This window comes from Dermacentor silvarum, chromosome 7, assembly GCF_013339745.2.
Source record: "Dermacentor silvarum isolate Dsil-2018 chromosome 7, BIME_Dsil_1.4, whole genome shotgun sequence".
Lineage (NCBI taxonomy): Eukaryota > Metazoa > Arthropoda > Arachnida > Ixodida > Ixodidae > Dermacentor > Dermacentor silvarum.
The window spans coordinates 9,341,600-9,361,171 of record NC_051160.1 but is presented as its reverse complement, the minus strand read 5'-3'; the positions used below and the strand labels follow the sequence as shown (position 1 = coordinate 9,361,171).

At 43.6% G+C, this 19,572-nt stretch overlaps 1 protein-coding gene across 1 annotated transcript in view; it reads left to right on the top strand.

Moving 5' to 3' along the window:
• The window catches only part of LOC119457524 (exportin-5), a 48,510-nt gene that overhangs the window by 7,952 nt on the left and 20,986 nt on the right, over positions 1-19,572 (top strand). Inside the window, exons 8-24 of the mRNA XM_037719120.2 lie at positions 660-736; positions 830-929; positions 1,586-1,669; positions 2,858-2,983; positions 4,059-4,149; positions 4,848-4,970; positions 6,880-6,992; positions 8,864-8,920; positions 9,025-9,120; positions 10,109-10,240; positions 12,044-12,150; positions 14,477-14,569; positions 15,237-15,336; positions 16,194-16,259; positions 16,331-16,449; positions 17,418-17,518; positions 19,123-19,216. Of these exons, the coding sequence (XP_037575048.1) occupies positions 660-736; positions 830-929; positions 1,586-1,669; positions 2,858-2,983; positions 4,059-4,149; positions 4,848-4,970; positions 6,880-6,992; positions 8,864-8,920; positions 9,025-9,120; positions 10,109-10,240; positions 12,044-12,150; positions 14,477-14,569; positions 15,237-15,336; positions 16,194-16,259; positions 16,331-16,449; positions 17,418-17,518; positions 19,123-19,216 (1,679 nt within the window). The remainder of the gene's footprint in view (positions 1-659; positions 737-829; positions 930-1,585; positions 1,670-2,857; positions 2,984-4,058; positions 4,150-4,847; positions 4,971-6,879; positions 6,993-8,863; positions 8,921-9,024; positions 9,121-10,108; positions 10,241-12,043; positions 12,151-14,476; positions 14,570-15,236; positions 15,337-16,193; positions 16,260-16,330; positions 16,450-17,417; positions 17,519-19,122; positions 19,217-19,572) is intronic.

The following is a 19,572-nucleotide window of genomic DNA, read 5'->3' as shown; positions in this document are numbered from 1 at the left end:
CTCTGGCTCGAGAGGGTCCCACATCACTGCCAACTGTGTTTGAATGTGGTAGGACCCAGTCGGAGCGTATGCCATAAGACGCACTGTCTATCTGCTTGATTGATGTCTGCTCTAGACCATGGCAGTTCACTTACTGGCCACAACTGTCTCATTGAAACATTCGTCAATGTTAAAGGCATGCTAATAGAAAAATATGCATAATTCCTTAAATCATTTTGGGGGGTTTTGACTTATGGGATTAGGAAATTAGCCAGCCCTATAGTAGTGGTATTCTCGACCAATTACTTTAGGGGGTACAACCACTCTTGCGAGATTTCACGCAACTCGGCACCAGACGTGTCAAGGTATATGGCCAACAATGTTCCTGAGACTGTGCGAAGATAACGAGCTTGGCACAGCACCAATATGCCGACACATCTGGTGCTGCGTCACACAAAATCTCGCGAAACTGATAGCTCGAGAATATCATCCCTGTACTTATTGCATTCCTTTGTCTTGTTTTGAGCAGACAGACATCTATCAGTTACGTTGTTGCTCTGTGTCCTGTACGGAATACCAGCTACAGAATATATATTTAACTTGTTCTTGTTCTCAGGTTTCTACATGTTCAGGTCTCTACATGTTCTTACATCCATGTTTCCTTGCCCTACTAATGACAGGGAAAGCCAGACGAGCGAAAGCCGCTGCTGGCTCTGTTCAACCAGGAGACGTTGGATGCCATCGTCTCTGCCCTGAAGTGAGTCTGAGCAAACCACGGTGCTTGTGTGTAAGTTCAACACTTTATTTTGACATCTTTTGCTTTCTTCTGTGCCTTACAACCTGCCCCAAGGTCTGTGTCCAGCGAGCCCTTGAATGAGGCCTCTTTCCTCTTCATGAAGAAGCTGTGCTCGATCACGGCCAATCTCGGACAGAACTGCCTAACACACTGGGTGAGTACAGGTGTATTGTTTCTCTGCATGCTATGACAATGATGTGCCAGGAGTGCAGTGGGGTTCACAGTCAAACCTGTATTTATATACCCTTCAGGTGCTGCGCCCACTATTACAGATGCCAAGATAGTACTTCAAAAGCAAAAGTACTGATGAAAATAATGAGTCACATGCATCTTGAAACACTTCTGATTGGACCTGTGCTGCAAGCTTGAGTGATGTGTGAGAGTGTTTTAGTAAAACAAATTGTAAAGTAGACGGCTAGGCATTTGCACTCGACGTCAGTGTGTTGTCATGTAGTGAGTTCACTTATTTGTTTTTCACAAAGGTTTACCTCAGGCATATTGTCCAAGTGGCTGCTGCGTAGGTGCTTTCCAAGTATGCTAGACACGAAAAAGTTGGTGTTCTAATATCTGACGTTCCTGTAAAGAATTATCGCATGGAGTCTACATTCCGTAAACGTGAAAGAAACTCACTACGGAATTGAAAACTCTGCAGCTTTACACTTTTCATGATTCTGAAGTTGCAAGAAATTTGGTGTGTGGTCACTTAAACGGAGCTCTCGATTTCTTTGTCTGCCGTGAATCTTTGCATTTCTGTGGTGAGAAATGGCTACAGCTGAAGTTTGTACTTGTTGCTGTATGAATGATGTACAGAACATGGAAGCTGAGCGGCCCTCGATGGAACTCTTTCTAGTCTACCTGGATGTCTTGTTGTCCCTGATGCAGCATCCAAGCCAGGTAAGTTTCTCTTTTACTTTTTGCTCATTTTTACAAGAAGAGCGGTTATGAGGTCTTTCCTGGCTCTAAGCGATGTACAACATTGAATGTAACCAATGTCGGCTGCAGGTTGAATGGAAATAAAAAATATCACTTGCCATTGTTTGGACATACAGCCTTTACGTACCTGTCTATTCTCCCGATTTTTTTCGGGAACTTTATGAATTTGGGCTAAGTTTGTGATTTTACTAATGTTGTGTCAGGTTTATAAAAAATACTGTTCGGAAAGAAGTTTTGCTCACTGGTCTTGAAACCTTCCGCTGAAAGTCTTCTCACGGTGATGGCACGCCAGAGGGATACTTGCTTCAATCAAGTTTATACAAACAAGTTCCTGCCACAGTCTAAGTCAGCAATGACAAAGTCACTGAAAAAGTTGTTGTGACCTGTGAAAAGAATGTGTTGCTTGTCAGTCCTTGCTGTTACGTTAAGAGTTTGCTGCAGGTTGTGCACTGGCCCTAAGGGTGAATCATCATTACAATCGTCATAATAGTATCCCTTAATATGTGTGTGTTAATGACCAGCTTCAACAAAAATACCTTCTATTCCCTCGCCCTGTTTCCTTTGAGGCCATGTCCGTAGCATATTTAAAAATTTTTAAGGGACACTGAGGAGAATAGCGGTTTCACCTGTGTAAGTTGCCCTTCTAAAATACCCCCAAAAAAGGTCGCTCTAAACCATGAAAAGAGTTTTGGTAAGCCGGAAAAGTCTCCAAAGCAAAAGAGAGGTAGCAGCACCGCCTCCAAGTTTTGACAGTATGTGCTGCAGCCTAGTTGATCGTCTGTCATTAAAAATTGACTACATTGTGTTCTAAAGGAGTCAAAGATTAAACGTGGCAGGTATTGTGAACTTTTACTGAGCCAATGCAGCCCAAGTACCAAAAAAGTAGTACTTTGAAACCTTTGACATCAACAGCGGTTCTGGAGGTTTCGGCACAAAATTCCAAACGTGTAACTTTTGCCTCCGTTCTCTCGTAATAATTAACCTGTGATGCAAAATTAAAGAAAATATAATTTTTAACAAACACTTTATGAGTTTATGAGTTTAAACACTTTATGAGTTTAAATTGATCAACTCTTTCTCTTATAGTCCCTGTAATGTTCCCAGCTTGGCAGGTACTATGCTTTTATTCTTTTCGCACTTTCACCATAGGCTGTGAACAGCATCACCCTGCCAGTGTGGGCGGCCCTCTTTCGACATCCCGAAGTCTCACGCCTGGAGATTGTGCGCAACCTGCTTCCGAAGTTCTTCAAGGTAGCCACTGAGAAGTTAACAAAGGTGCGTCCTTTCAGCTTCTTAGTAGCTCTCTGCACATCACTGTTGGCTACTGAAGGCTACTGACATGAGCAGGATAGCATTTCCTTAAAGGAATAGTGACATGATGTTTCCGACTCTTCATTTATTGCACTAAATGTAGCTTCGGAATGTAGCTACCCTAGAAAAAATAGTGGCAAGCCTGTGAGCAATTGAAAAAATTTAATATAATGGCTTTTCTGTTGCCAGTTTCTGTCTCGTTTCCCAGGAGGTCACTGTGTCACAATGTCATGACGCAAAAGGGGGTTGTGTGGGAACAGTACATTACAAAGTTTTGACACTTGCTCCGGCTCACTCGGCCATTTAAAATGCCACCACATCGGGCCGTGCAACAGCTGAATGAACATACGTTGGCGGAAATGGCATCAGACAGCGCTGCAAAGCTCTGGAAACCTCCGTTGAGAAAAAGAAAAAATTATTAAAGAGATGTATACAAGAATGCTAGAATGAAAAGAATTTATAGCATACCTGGTGAATCATGCAACTCAAGCAGGCTAGGTGCCTATATGACACCGCCCCGTTTCAAAGGAGATGCCAAGAAATCAGCATCCTAATGGGATACGAAGGGATTCACCCAGTGAGACCCGTAGGTAACGTGCATCTTCCAGAAGTGCTTGGATTTAAAGTGGATGGAAGCATCAACCAGTCAACTGTTGAGATAAGCAAGAGACGTTTAAAGTATTGGTGGTAAAAAAGCAGGGAAGAGATTGTTACAACCGGATTCATTGCAGGCACAGGTGCAAGATGGATATGGAGGTTTTTAGGCAGACAGAGGGGATTAGGGAGATATAGACAAAATCCTAGGCTGATAAGCATGTGTAGATCACCTGATTAGTTCATGCAGGTTACTTCGCCGCTCTGTTTCGAAGGGGGTGCCATATAACGATCATCATCATCAGCATGTTCTTTGTTCTCTACATTTGTGCTTGAATTTATCAGTTCTCCCTTACGATGCCTCTTTCTTACGTAATGCCATTTATGGACAGTATTTTGTATTGAGTGCGGTGCACGCCACTAAGCCGAGCTTTACCAATTACAGGTCGGTTATCCTTCAAGAAACGACAGTCCAGCCTGTGCATACTCCCAGCTGGACTTCGACGGCGACGAGGACTTTGCAGTTTTTCTAGGGAGTAAGTTGGACCCGCCTCTCTACAGCTTGTGTCTCTTGCTGTTGCTAACTTGTAACGATAAAGTGAACAAGACGTGATGGCAATATCTCCCTTGGCAATTGTTCAATCACTTCACTTTGTAAAACATGACAGAATGTGTGTCAGCCAGGCTTCTGTAATGCTGTCAAAAGAAGAAGTTGCTTTCACTGCTGGCTCCTGACCTTTTCTTTTTGTTCATATGACCTTAGGGGGTTTCTTCTTCGTTTGTACCATGTTTGTGTATTAGCACATATTCCTGGATAAGCTTTCAGTTGACAGACAACGCTCCTTTTGTGTTCTCTCTAAGGCTTTGTTCGAACGCTCGCCATAGACGGCTAAATAGACAGCTAAGCAGAGAACAGCCCTCTTAAGCCTCGTACCTCTTCACATGACCTAGAAACCACAGTTTGCATTAGAAAAGTACTTGTGCTTAGTGACCACCCCAAAAAAGGTGGCGGTGCCAGGATTGATCTCGGGGTGAATTTGTCTTCATGTGCAAAGCTTTCTTTCTGAGGAATACCCTCCCTTGTAGCTACGTGCTACCTTTGTGTGGGTGACCATTGTTCCTCCTTCATGACCTGGTAGTAATTCACCCTGTGGGTTTTTGCAAAATTAATTCAGTTTTCTGTAGCAATGTGCTTTTGCTTTTCCTAAGTACGGCACATATTCTCCCCTGACAGAATTCAGGGTGGACATTACGGAGGTCGTTCGCCTGGCCACCTTACTGAACCCCATAGCCGGCTTCCAGATGGTGAGCCAGTGGCTGCAGACACTGCTCGCAGCCAGAATCGAAGTGGGAAATGGTATGTTGTGACTTTTGGTGATTGTGGCGGGCTCACCCTTGAGATAACCAATCACTTCTCAAAAAGGTGTTCCGAATTTCCAGAATCTTTGTATTGTGCCACAGTTTTTTCCCGTAATGTCCCAGTTTGAGTTATGTATTACGGGTACTGTTTATTTATTCTGCGGTATTTACCAAGTGAAGTCGCGATGTGTTTGGGCACATCACGACTTTTGGTAAATACCGCAGAATAAACAAACAGACTTGAATGGAGAAGACGCATGTGCTTCGTTTGGGCGCAAGTAAGACAGCAAAAGCTATTGCCTAGACGAGCAGGGTTCATCTTGGTACAAACTTCTAAATTGACTGCACTAAATGCATTTCAACTGTTGTATCTTCCTACAGTCGCTAACCGGTAATTCAGAGTTGATGGGAACCGCCAAAATGCCCGAATAATTGGGAGTCCGAAATACAGGATCTGCCCCAAAATAAGTGGCTTCATTCCACAAGTGGCCAAGAAAGGTGTGCCGTATTCTTGGATGGTCACTTTTGGAGATATCATCAATTTCGTGTCACTATGGTGCAAGAAACGTCGGCGTCTGCGACTGACGTCAATCTTGCCACGGTGCCAAGCACACTATCTTATCACTTAGCCCAGGGGCGCGTCTGATGCTAGTCATGCGAAATATTATAAAAATTTAAGCATCTTTCAAAAGTGATCGTTCAAGAATACAGCCAAAGTTTGTCAACGTGTGTTGTTGCGAGCACAAGCTTTTGCCCTTGGCCTAGACATTCCATAGGTATGATTTTCTAACAATGCCTTTTATACTATATTCCATTTCACACTTTTTGCGCTTTGTAAGTGGTCCGAGTGACGCTCTGCCCGCCTTATCAGTGGGATCAGTAGGATATGAAGAGTGGCATAGAATCGAGCGGAAGGCATCACTTCAAAATCGTGGCTCATATCTCAATCATTGTCACGGTGTCAATAAAGATAGACGAAAGTACAGTCAATGCATGCACCGAATTATCATCGGCAACTACTAGATTGACTAAGCTTCACTAGTTTCAGTTTGGTGGAATGCCAGCGGCGTCTCAAAACGAAAATATTGCTATTACTGCTCGACTTGCTGGTCATATTAGCACGTGGTCGTGTAGTTGGGAGTCCAAATTATGACACAATGCTGCTGTAAGGTGTCCGAAATTTTAGTCGTCCTTACATGTACATTAAGTCTATGGGGCCTCTGGCGGTTCTGTCCAAATAATCAAGCATGTCTCATTTATCGGTGTCTGGATAATCGGTCGTTGACTGTATTATAAATAATTTGTGGCACGGAGCTTGAAACTTTTCCGTACCTATGTGATTTCGGGAAGAGCAAGAAAAAAATGCGAAAGCCATTGTGACATCGCGGATTAATGGTCGCATTTTGTAAGTCTTTTTATTATTATTTTTATCTGTTTCCTCTTTCATGCTGATTGGCCTATCTTCGCAAAAATGGCATGTGACAGAATATGTTACCCTGTTATAAAAGGTTAAGTGAACAAATTGGGGAAAGAATCACTGTAGCATCTGTTCCCAGTAGAAGAAAATACACCGTGAGAGTCTTGCATGTCTAAAAAAAATGAATCGGTCTTTACAGTTGAGCCAGAATGTTCCATGTTTTGCCAAATCAGTGAATCACATGTTTGCTCACTAAGTATTAGAACTGTTTCTTTATGAACTTTTTTTTAAGGGTATGTGATGAACCGCTCATGAGATTAATGCTCTGGGGTTCCTCTTTGATTGTAGGCACATCGATACTAGTACTCTATTCAGTTGTCGCTGGTGGAAGCACTAGTGACACAGTGGAACCTTAGTCGATAATTTTGCTGAGTGCATTTGTCTCCTGTCTCTGCTTGCATATCTGTACCCACGTGCTGTCTTCGCAAAGAACCCGACAACGGCCACTGTTCACCCAACTCGCCATCCAGCATACGTTGGGACGCCCTCACCGTGTTCATGGATGGCGTGTTCAGCCGGTTCCTGTCCTCCCCTAACCCCAAGGTAAGTTCTGCCCGTCATTGATATAATGCAACTGCGCCATCTAGGGCATTCTGAACCAATGGCCTGTGCCCCGTTTCATACATAGCAGGCAAAGTTGTGAAGGCTCGAGAGAGAGACTTCGCTTGCAGCCCGCATTCGCAGCAGAAAAATTGTGCATATTATATGAAATTATACACCCAGATACGCGTCACATAATTTAATGCTACATTACGCCTTATACTTTTGCATCACGAAGTATAACCTACTTATTACATGTAAGGCGTGGCAGATCTGAAGCTTTTTACCTCAGAGCAAGCAGAGTGGCACATTTCTGCGACCAACCAGCAGCCGCAGCACACCGCTTGCGGTTTTGACAAAAGCATAGTGCACCCGCCCGCTGGTACTACAAAGGTACACAAGTGAAAGGATTTGACGTACTTGGAGTTGCAACACAGTCGACTTCCAGTAATTAGACCCTTACGGGACGGCCGAAATTGATATAATTATCCGGCGGGTTGAATTACACAAGATGCAGAAAAAGCGCCAAAACACATCACTGACTCATTCCGCAGTATTTGCTTGATTCTAGCACGTCCCTGAATAAAATGCGCTCCTACTTCCTATGGCTTCAAACTACTAAATTAACATAGAAATAGCCATTGATGCTCCTAAACAAAGTAGAAATCGAACTAGCACCCTATTTTTTTAGCAAGGAACATTGTTGCACTATGGCGCCACGTTTCCTTAGGTCAGCTTCGCCACACGGTTTTCTTAAAGTTAGCTTTGCCGCAATACATTGTGTTATGTGACAAAGCATACGAACGTTGCATAGACTATTTTGATTTTGTGTCCGATTGCACCACGATTTCCGGCCCACTCCAGCAAAAAAAAAAAAATAATAAAGGCATGTTTTAGAATCGGGTAAATACCGTAATCAAACATTGTCGCCTATGGTTATTGCTTGAAAATATACCTAAGGTGGGCTGATAATAGGCGATTTCGACGAGAGATTACGTGTGTTCAATGCATTCACTGTTACCTAAGCTCTGCCGAGACAAACGCTGCCGCTGAAGGGATCGCTATCGCGGTCACCATAGGGATCGGGTGCATGCATGCTGACTGGTCAAGGTCAAGTTATCCGCTGAAGGTCACTTTTAGGATCAAAATAAATAGTGTTTGGGCCCATAGAAATGCACAGGCACTGGCCGGTGATGAATTAATGGAAGTCTACTGCATATAGAGTAGTTACTGTGTAGAAAACATCACAGATCAAGAACAACTGGACGGCGAAACCCACGGATCGACCGCACTACCTGCATAGCTTCTGCAGCATTGCCATGCTAAGTATGAAATGGAGTGCAGGTGCTGCACCATACTTGTCTTCACCTTGGGTTTGTGTGAATGGTACATACAGGCTGCCCCGATTGGCTTAAATCCTCATGATTAAAATCTGAACAAGATAAAGCGGACACAGAAAGATTCAGGCTTGAAGTGACCAGCAGTGGACTGCAAGGCATATTACCGCATATTAAGGCACATATTCTGTCTGACAAAACACAGGAACAAACAGCCTTGTTGGTTTCAGTTTATCCAAGTGTGGAGCTTTAAAATGAATCTTCTCTATGTCTCCTTATCCCATTGTTCATGTTTTGTTTTGTTTTTTCCTCACTGCTGTAAACTTCTGTGTATGCAGTGCATGCTGTTTTCTGTGTACACTATGTGTAAATTTCTGTGTATGCTGCCCTAGTGTACGGGCTCCTAGGCGTCCTCAAGCTGCATTTAGCCATTTTTTGCCTGGGGTGTCTCCCAACTGTCATGTTGAAAATTAAATTTTTTGATTGATTGATTCATTCATTCATTCATTTTCTCATGATTTTCCACTGTGCCCACAGCCAAGTGCAGAAGAAGGCATCTTCTTGCTGGAGTCCCTACTTAATTTCGAAACAGAGGTGAGAGTCTTAACAGCGTGCTTGGGAGTATACAGAATTCTCTGTGTTAAAAAGGCAGGACCCTGTGTGTAATCACTTCTGTTTTGTTCCTGGTGCTGCTACAGGACCCAGTGATCCAGTCCTATGCCCTGTCCTGCATATCCAACTTAGGTGTCTTCCTCACGCTTGCACCAGGAAGTCTACCCAAGGTCCTCAACAAGGTTGGCATAAATTATGAAGTACAGGCTGTAAAGCTATGACTATATATACATTCAAGCCTCGTTATAGCGAAATGGAATATAAGAAAATAATTGATATAACGAAATTCCCATAGAGATTCATAGTGCAGTACATGCAATAATGAATATAACAAAGTAATGGTTATAACAAAGTAAGTCTGGCTCCTCCAACTTTGTTATAATGAGTTTTTACTGTAGCTTCATCAACCTGGGGCTATAAATAGCATCGTCGGGGGTCATTCCTTGTTCCACCTTAAATATTTTACTGCAGTTGCTTTGTATTGCTTGGTTGCACATGTCATTTGTTTGTCTAAGATAACTTGCAGCACATAATTTTCTAGCATGTACATTATTTAGGAGCTATTGTACATTTGTGCATACAATACAGCCCAAAAATCTTGGCCGTAGTTGTGGCCTCAAGGCATTTTCATGGTATTGTCAAGGTATTGCCATGAAGCCATATTTAAAGGCAAAGCTCTTGTTTCCATGAAGGCCGTACTCAAAAGCCCGATTCGCGGGCAAGTTTGTTTTGCATTGCCATGAAGCAACACCTAAAGGCAAGATTGTTATCACCATGAAGCCGCGCTAAAAAACAATACTTGCGTGTAAATTTCTGCACTGCCATGCAGTCGCACCTAAAAGTAAAATTTGTGTACTAATGTGTTGCTTAAATGCATGACCTTTGATGCTGTGGAGCCACATCACACTTCAACAGAGAGAAGCACATAAAGTGGCATACACTGAATATAAAAACAACATTGTTTCTAGAGCTTTGCTCCACAGTGACAATAGTTCCGAGTTGCCTTTCTAAAGGTTTCAGTGTTCCTTAATGTGGTCATTTGCGTGGCTCATGGCTTTTATTTACTCCCTTGGTCTAAGGATTGTAATGAAGGGTTTGGGTTATATGTAGGGGCATACTACTTGCGCGAAAAAAAATGGTGTATCTTACGCTGATGTGCCCTCCTCGCAGCTTTTCTCCTGTGCTGTCTTCACGTTGCCGAACCAGCCAGCAATTATCCAGAGCCGTGCTTTGCGCAACCTGAGACGCCATGCGTGTGCTGGACTGGTCAAGTTGTGCCACCTCTACCCAAAGCTCGTCATGGTAATCTCACTTCAAAGCCTCACTTTGAATGCTTCAAGTTCATCCATTGTATGGTATGGCACACCGTTAAAGGGAACAGGTGGCTAGAGTGTTCTGCCATCAATTATCGCTGAGATATGGCATAAAGGCTCACAGACTAATTTTATTGCGATAGCAATCACAGTAGAACCTCGTTGATAGACTGCTGTTTCGTACGATTTCACAGCACTGTTTGTGATCGAGAACACAAGAGATGACCCATTACAGTTATGCTTCTTTTAGAGTGCAGCTCTTAGGCGCCCGTTTTTGCAGCAAGTGTCGGCTTCGGCATAACCGAGCGAATGTGGAGCGCAGCGGGGGATGAAAACGGGGCCATGGACCACGTCAAGCCTTGCTGGCTTTTTGTCCACGGTCCTCAACATCTGTTGTATGTTGGAATAAATTTTTATTTGATTTGATTTGATTTGAAAGACAAGAGGAGGAAAGCGGAGGAGGAGGGTGTGGCAAAAGCGTGAGAAAAAAGTGTAGTGCGGTAACGATGGCTACGAGATGGTGCCAGAGTAGCACGTGTCGTCTGAGAGGTCTGGCTGCGACGGCTGCTGTGAATCACGCCCACGCGACACCCACATGCTCCGCTCTCGCGATCTCCAGATTAGCGAGCCAGTCGCGCCACACTTCGCTCCGTTTGCAACGTGCTGCACGAGACAGATCGTTCCCACCAGCCATTATTTTTTTCGCATTAGGGAGTATCATAATCATTGGTGAATTTTTTAGGTTAATATATGTTCTCAGAAAACATGGTTTTTCTGCACTAACGTTTAGTATATCACCAAACTGAGGAAGTGGTGCTCCAGTGGGGCTAGTGTCCCGGCCCCCCGCCACCCTTGACCCCGCCAAGGACTTTCAATTAAGTTTTGTATCTCTCTGTAACCAAACTGCGATCCTATGATACATTTTGCAGCCGCTAGATTCCATGTCAACGAGAAAAGGTGCCAGGTGCACGCGATTAAGAGCAGTAGGCACCCACAGTGGCAGCTTCGCCGTAGTACTCACCCACCCGTGGCCCATAGATGCCTCCACACATTCAGCTTCCAATTTCGGTACCAGCAGATCTCCTCACAGGTTGTCTCGCGTCGCCATTCACAGCTATCACCGCCCACCCATTGCGATTAGGATGTTCACCTATCTGTTTCAGAGCGCATGTGGTGTAGAGACGGAAGGTACTGGACACTTTTAATAGGCAATAACCCAAACACGGCACCGTTCGCTCCTACAGGTGGCACGAAGTGAGCGTCAAGTTTCGCTCTGGCGGCATCGTGACATCGTATTCCGCCTTTCCCCACCAGCTGAATTTATTTCAGTTTCCCATCGCCGTCTTAAAATCACAGCACACGTCACAATCAGTTCTACACAATCGCGTGCATCACAGACCCTATCCTTAGTGATGTTGAGGAACACTTTAAGGCACAGGCAAAAATTGCTGCCTACTACACGTAGTATTGTTTTCATTAAATGGATTCCTTCCTGGCTTCTTTTCTCAAATGGAGATGACAGATCCACATATGACAAGCACATCAAAAAAGTTTGTTATCGTTCATTATAGGCAAGTATGGGTATATAGAATTGCCCGATATATCGAACTATTTTTAGCACACAACCCTATTCGTTATAACCATATTCGGTTATAACGAACCCAGAATCTCTTGTTTACCCAGAATCGGTTATGTTTACCGAGAATCTGTTGTGTTGTTTGCTGTATAGTTGTGACACCTTACCTTCTCCTATTCTTAACCTGAACTTCATGTTGATGCCTTGATTCCGCAGCCCTGCTTTGACCAGATCTACTCTTCAGTGAAGAGGATACAAACACAAGACAAACTGATCTCGCAGCTCGAAGCGTGCACTCTGATTGAAGCACTGCTTGTTTTGAGGTAATGAATCATTGCCTCCTTAGCTATGTACATTAATTTTTTTTTTCTTGTTACTGCAGCAGCTCTATAGTGACATTCTCGCTTTGTAAGCACTTCTGTACTCAGGCACTTGTTAGTTGCTGTACAGTACTTCTGCGCTCACACTATGCACTTGGCTAGGACCATTTTATAGAGCTGTTGTCGTTGGCAAAAAACTATGACCTCAATGAGACGTCATTCAGGGGTTGTGAGGCAAAGAATAAGGGCTGGTAAAACGTGACAGCCAGGAAGCTAGGTACCTATGTCTTTCGCACTAGGACCAACAAATGTTACACAGCAGCCAAGCACATACGAAAACTAGAAACATATATTTGGGTTTCTGGTATACCTTTAGTCTGGTGTGACTTGATGTACCAATTGTTGCGTCACACCCGGCGATGGGTGAAAATGCAACTCGCAGCTAAATCACTTCATCATTGATGCTTGAAATTTCACATGGAAGTGGTTTTTATGTTAGCTTTTAACTCCACGTATGGGCACAGCACATGGCTGTTCCAGCCAGGGCAAACCAAAAGCACTATCTGGTATCTATGACAATGCCAGAGCTTAAGTGTAGGGTCCATACTTGCAAAACCCCTCTTGCGTAAGTGCCATTTGTAGTTGGTCATCATTGTAGCAATTGTCTCGTTATTGAGCCAATTGCTATCATGAGTAGCAGGCACCCGAATGCCAGCCAATCAGGAAACTTTCTTACATAAGAGTAGTAGTCTTACCCAAGAGTACGAGTCCAGCTTCTTCTTGGTGGAAAATATATAGGTGTGAGAGCTAAGCACTTCCTGCCAAGTGCACAGAAAAGTTTCTAATACTAAACAGTGATGAGGACTTGCTCCTTTGCTCACTCACTGACCTGGGTATGACACAGCTCTAGTCTAGTTTGATTATGAACACAAGTCTTTCATCATTCAGCAGCATCCTGCTCACGTAATCACTTTGATTACAGTCAACGTCCGATTTTTCACACTCCCTAGGGGCCATGAAAACGCCTGGAAAGTCGGGCAGTCCGAAAAATGAATTCATATGCCTTTTACTGTCCCCAAGGGATGAAATCGCCACAGGCACGTCTGAAATAGCTCTGAAGGCCTGCCAGTACACTTATTAGGCGTATCGGTGCTCGTACTGTGACAGGAGACGAGGGATGCATGCGTGTATAATTAAGAAAAAAAAAATCACCAGCCCTTCCCCTGTCGAGAAAATGGGGGTAAGCGAACCTTGTCGTGTGTGTATCTGACCTTCGTGGTGATTTTCTTTCTTTCTCTCTCTCTCTCTCTTTCTTTGTCTCTTTATTTCTCTCTCTCTCTTTATCTTTATCTATCATTCCTTCTCTCTCTCTATTTTTTTTCTTTCTCTCCCTCTTTGTTTCTTTCTCTGACCTTCCGTGATGACTTTCTCTCTTTTTCTTTCTCTCTATCTATCTTTCTCTCTTTCTATCTCTCCTTCTCTCTTTCTTTTTGTCCCTGGTATATGCCACTGAGCTTGGACCTTTTCTGCACTATCGCCAGGATCGGCCCACTTTTCAGCGTGACACCGCCACCGCCACCACCACCACCGCCGCTGTTGTGAGCCTATAAAGCTTCGCACACTTGTGTCCCGCGACAATTGCCCCTTCCTGCTTCACTGCAATACTGCACTTAGGCTTCGCCGCGTAACCTTGCTGTATTGAGGCGAAGCTGACTTTAACTGGCATTGTGCAACGTGTTGTGCTTTCCGAGCTTCGAAGCCATTGGCTAGGATTGCAAAGGTGGTGTCAGCGCTATTACTGACAGCGCCGACCACCAAGAAGCTTGGTAGCGAATGTCGAAGCAGGTAGGCCTACCGTTGCCGCGGTGGTGGCTACAGCTGCCAGCGGATCTGCATGCAAGAGCGCCTGTTCGAGGTGGCGAGGTAATCAAAATAGCGGCGGTAGTGGCTTCGATAACGCCGACCTGAGGTCTTGGCAGAAAGTCCTGAAATTCGGAGGGCGAAGGGTTTTCGCATCCAAAATTTCAGACATTCTTATACGTTGACTCTATGGGGTATGTGGCAGTGCCGTGAAGGCGTCCGAATTGTCAAGGATGTCCGAAAAATCGGGCGTCCTGAAAATCGGTCGTTCACTGTAGCCAATTGGTGCAGTCGACACTGAGGACAGTACACAATCAATAAAAAAAGATTTCTTCAATGGCCCCTCCACGTTTATTGTAGCATGTGGATTTTCAATAAATGCAGTGTCACGTTTTGGTTTGTTCTAGGTATAGGTCGAATGGTAGTACTTTTGGCATCATCAGTTTCAATGGCATGCTTTTCTTTACAGCAATGAATTCAACGATTACGAGCGGCAGTGCAAGTTCATCATTGAGGTTGTTTCGCCTGCCACAGGCCTATTGGCAAGGGATGAAATGAAAGTGTAAGTCTGTTCATACAACACCCCTACTTTGTACTTTTCTCATCTTGTTATCTTTATCCTATAGCTGCGTATTAAAACAACCAAAGGCTTTCATTGAATGAATCTCATGCAAAAAGGGGTCTTCTTTCTTCCTGCCTTCGATTATAGTACTTCTAAACACCATGCAGACTGTCTTCACTAGGGTAGCTCTCGAAATAAGGACTGACAGGCCTTCCAGTATTAGCAAGAACATCAAAGTACATTTGTATGTCTATTGACCATAATAAGTTTGTAGACTTGGTGTTAATAACAAGAAAGGGAGGTTACTTTAAAATGCCAAAGAATCTTGCCTGGTCACTTACTGCATGCTCTTTGTAATGAAAGCTATGTACGAAATGACACGACACAGAGCAGCACCACATTGATGCATCATACTCAAGCAAAGTCGCCAAAGGTTGATCACGATATCTGGTTGAGACTAGTGCCACACAGGAAAGTTCGAAGTGCTTTTGTGACAAGGGACACACAGCTGGTGCTTCTCCCAGAGTCCGAATGTGTCTTGTAGCTCGTCTGACCCATGGCGTATTTCCAGTGCAAACGTTCGGCTGTTCCTACTGATAGCAGCGCACTGCATAGAAAGTTCATGCCAGCTGAGTAAGCTCACGAGTGTCCTCCTCCTCCTCGTTAGGGTGGCATCCTCACCTGAAGGATTCATGTCATTTTTGGGTCTCACCGAAGCACCAGTGGAGGTTACGGCCGAGGACAACAGTGGATATAACCGCTCCCAGGTGAGCACTTGGTATTCGTAGTTGTCTCAAGTACAAGAAATTTTGGTCCCAAGTGTCAAACATGATTGAGCACTTGACCTCAAAGGAAGGCAATGCAGAAGGAAAAAAATTGATGTTATGGGCCCAGTCCCTCCTTGTTCCGCTTTGCCTTACCTAGCAATTGATTGTATGAATGCACAATCTATTTATTAAGATGTATGAGTGCACAATCTAGTCATGCCTCTTACATTCATTCACACATACATTCATTTTCTGTTGAAGTCCTTTCATTTCCTTTTTTCTTCAGTTTGTCCAATGCTGATACTCTGTGCTCTACTATCATTTCTAAAATGTGTATTTTGCCTAGTCTGTTTATTTCCTGCTGTTCACTGTCGCATTAATGTTTATCTATTTCAGTTAATTGCCATTTCATTGATGTTATTTTTTTACTTCTCTATTGTTGCATTTACAAACCTAAGTCAGTTATTTAATCTTCATTTTACTGGCTTGTATGGCTTTGTTTTGTGTACCTATAGTATTTATATTCATTGTTTTGTTTACTTACTTTCACACTTTTATTGTTTTTCTGTAAACGGCCCTTTCCTCATATAAAGTCTCAGTTTTGGGGTATTTGAGGTGTTGTGAATAAATTAATAAAGAAATAAGTCTCACAGTAATGCTACTAGGTGAGCTAGTAAGTACGTAATTTACAGCTAGGGACATGGAACAAGACAATGTAGTGTCCTGTGCTCTGTAGTGTTCGTGCTGCGCGTCAGCGCTGTTGGCTCTTAAATTAAGTCTTGACACGCACAGTCTGTCGCATGTACCACTGTGCCATGCCTTACATCAATGCATGTCATCATCATGACACCTTTCAGCTGCTGCACTGCATGAATATCTTCATGGCTCTCATCAAGCGGTGCCGGTGGCCCGACGACGTTGAGGTAAGCGTGTTGCTTTAGGTCTCGGCATTGCCTGTTTCATAAACGAGGTCTTTTCACGTGTCTCTTCGTAGGTGGCCAAGAAAGGGGGCTTCTACTGCGAGGGCAGCGAGACTTATCATTCCGCATATTTCCGGAATCCAGCGACACCTTACGTAGTGTCACTACTGCCAATCGTGGCTCAGTTGCTAAGGTAAGATTTGGCTTGTAAGATACTCCTGTCTGCGCATTCGTTAGGCATGCTGACACTCGGGGTGGTAAATGAAGCATTGTTGAAAGTATGTGGAAAAAAAAAAATGCCCCACAGGGAAAGGTGCAGCAGATGTGACAAAGTGCTTCATGGTGTCTCTGTTTTCCCATCCGTGGTCTTTCTTGCTTCATTCAAAGTTACCGACTTGCCCAAACGTTGGAACCGATAAATGAAGCCAGCTTGTTGGCAGTTCCTTCTGTATGACGCTGTACGAGTGTCATCACACAGAAATTTGGACTTTTTGCACTCTCCTTGTTCATAAGCATGTTTGAAGCCACACTTAGCAAAGGAATGGAATGAAATACGCATTGAATCTCTAATTGTTTCTAAAAGTACATGATCGTGTGCATTTTCTTTATACTTTATGTATAAAATTGTAGGAAAAGTTTGTATAAGTCTTTTTCACTATGAGAAGTTGACTGCAGTAGATTTTGTAGTCTACAATCGTAGATAGTACTTGAGCAGCTGCAATCAGCCAAAGAAGCGGTAAAAAAAAAAAAAGGAGAGCAAAGGGGAGTGAGAGGCTGAGTCATTCTAGCCCCGGCAAATCCTACTAGGAGAGACAAAGAAAGACAGGAAAGTAATTTTCAGCTCCACCGATGGAAACATTTCACACCCTAAGTATGTACTTGTACTATCAAATCCACTTTTAAAAGTTATAAAGATTATCAAAAGCACAATAGGCAGCGTGTCATAAAATGTTCACATCGCATGTGACGAAGCAACTTGTTATCTTCTTGTGCCATTGGCTCTCATCAGTGGTGAAAATCTTTTGTTGTTGTTGTTGTCCTTTGCATGCACTGCCCTACATGTAAGAGCAATGGTATCAAGTGTAACCTGTTCCATTGGAACCAGTTGTCAACCCTTATTGCATCTGACATCTAAGTGCAAAGTGATCTTGAAATTTCCAGGACTTACAACCAGTTTTGGAGTCCAGAAGCACGTGCCAGGGTGCATCCGGCATTCGCTCCAGCCCTCGACATACATGACAGTGAGAAGAATTGCATCTTGGGTGAGTATGAAGTTGACCGAAGCAGGCAGTTTGGTCCAGTTGGTCAACCTTAGTGTGGAACTTTAAGTGTGAAGTTTAGCATAGCTTCTGCCTTAGTTTGAAAACTTAAGTGTGAAGTTTAGCAAATTTTTTTACCTTATGGGTGTAAAACCCTAAGTGTGATGTTTAGCATAATTTCTGCCTTAGTGTGAAACCCTTGCTTGACTTTTAGCACAGTTGGCAACACTATGAGCAGGTTGCCAACTCAATGTAAACTGTCTACGGGGATGCCATACTGTGCCTGATTTGACTGACCCTCATCCGGGCTTCAAACACTGCATTAAAGACGTCACTCGAAACCATCTGCAGTAGACTTCCGTTAATTCGAATCTGGTAAATTCAATCCTGACCGAAAGGACCCGCCTGAACCCATACATTTCTATCGGCCCAAACATTCATTATATTGATAATAAAATAGGCATTTGCTGAATAATTTGAACTTGACCAGTCGGCACGCACGTACCTAACCTCTACGGGGACCCCAATAACGACCACTTTAGTGGCAACGTACATCCTGGCGAAACTTGGGGACAAGTAATGTGTTGAACACATGTCACCTACCGTCGATAACGCCCATTTTCGGCCTGCCCTAGGAAGATTTTCAAGCAACAACCATAGCTCACAATGTCTGATTACGATATCTACCCGATTCTAAAGCACACCTTTTTTTAATTATTGCCTTTTCTTTTTCTTTTTTTTTTCAAGAATACTGGGCCGCAAATTGCCTGTGCGATGCGGTCAGACTCAAAACCAAAACCGCCTTCTCGGGGTTCATCTGCTTTACCGCATAAAATGAGTGTGTTGCAGCAAAGCTTATCTTAAAAACCGTTCGGCGAAGCTGGCTTAAGGAAACTGCCACCATGGCACAACACGTATTAAACCCTTGGCCATTTTTCTTGCCAGAAAATTGGGTGCCCGTTAGATTTCTACTTTGTTTAGAAGCAGTAGTGTCATTTCTACATTACCTTTCTACTTTGGACACGGAGAAAGCAGGTGCATGTTTGATTCGGGGGCATGTTAGAATTGGGCAAATACTGGCTAATTAATGAAAGGGGAAAATTGACATTCACCTGAATTGTAACACGAAGCTACAAAGGGTTTCCCAGAAAGAATGCCTTGCAGTTGAAGAAAAATTTATCCTGGTCCGGGGATTCGAACCCGGTACCAACACCTTTCCAGGCTGGTTGCTCTACCATCTGGGCTAACCAGGAGGTTAACATATCGCGGAGCGGTGCGTTTTGCCGTCTTTTTTTACTGCATCTTCTTTAACTCTCCAGATAACTCGATCAATCTCATCGGTCCAGTCAGGATCAAATTAATGGAAGTCGACTGTATTGGCTTTCTTTGGCTACGGTCAACATATAGGACTCATCATTTTCCTATGTAACTAAAACTTGCAAATAAACAATGCAAGTGATTTTAGAAAAACGAGGAAACAACATTAACCAGATGTACTGTACGTCCTTCAATCAGCCTGTGTTGCTAAGCATTCTCAAAGCTGTACCTCCAAGCAGGATAGAACTTCCTGTGCTGAAGGTTGTGTTGCGCTCCATCGTGTGTTTCAGGTGTTCGAGCCGAGGGAGAGTCATCAGACACCTCGGGTTCAAAGCAGCCCATCGACCGAGCAAAGAGCTTCATGTTCAGCTTTCAAGACTATTGGTACGACACCCGTAATGGAGGCAGACATTATGCGCTCTTTGGTTTTAGAATCTTTGGTAGCATTTATTTAGCACGTAGCGCTTTTGGGTGTACAAGTTAGCATAACTCTGGTTCCTACAGCCATGTGTTTTGTTGTTCGGGGAGCTGTAAGCCAAGGGCCATATATTATGTGAGGATTTCTTTTCCTTCAGTTCTATACTCCATTTCATATGCAACAGGTAACGAAGGCTAGAGAGACTTCTCTCACTGGTTGAATTCATGACCAAATAATAGTGCGTCACATGGGAAAGAAGCATGTATGCTTCATGCGATTCGATCAGTGTCTCATACTTTTATGTTGCAAAACATGCACAGTT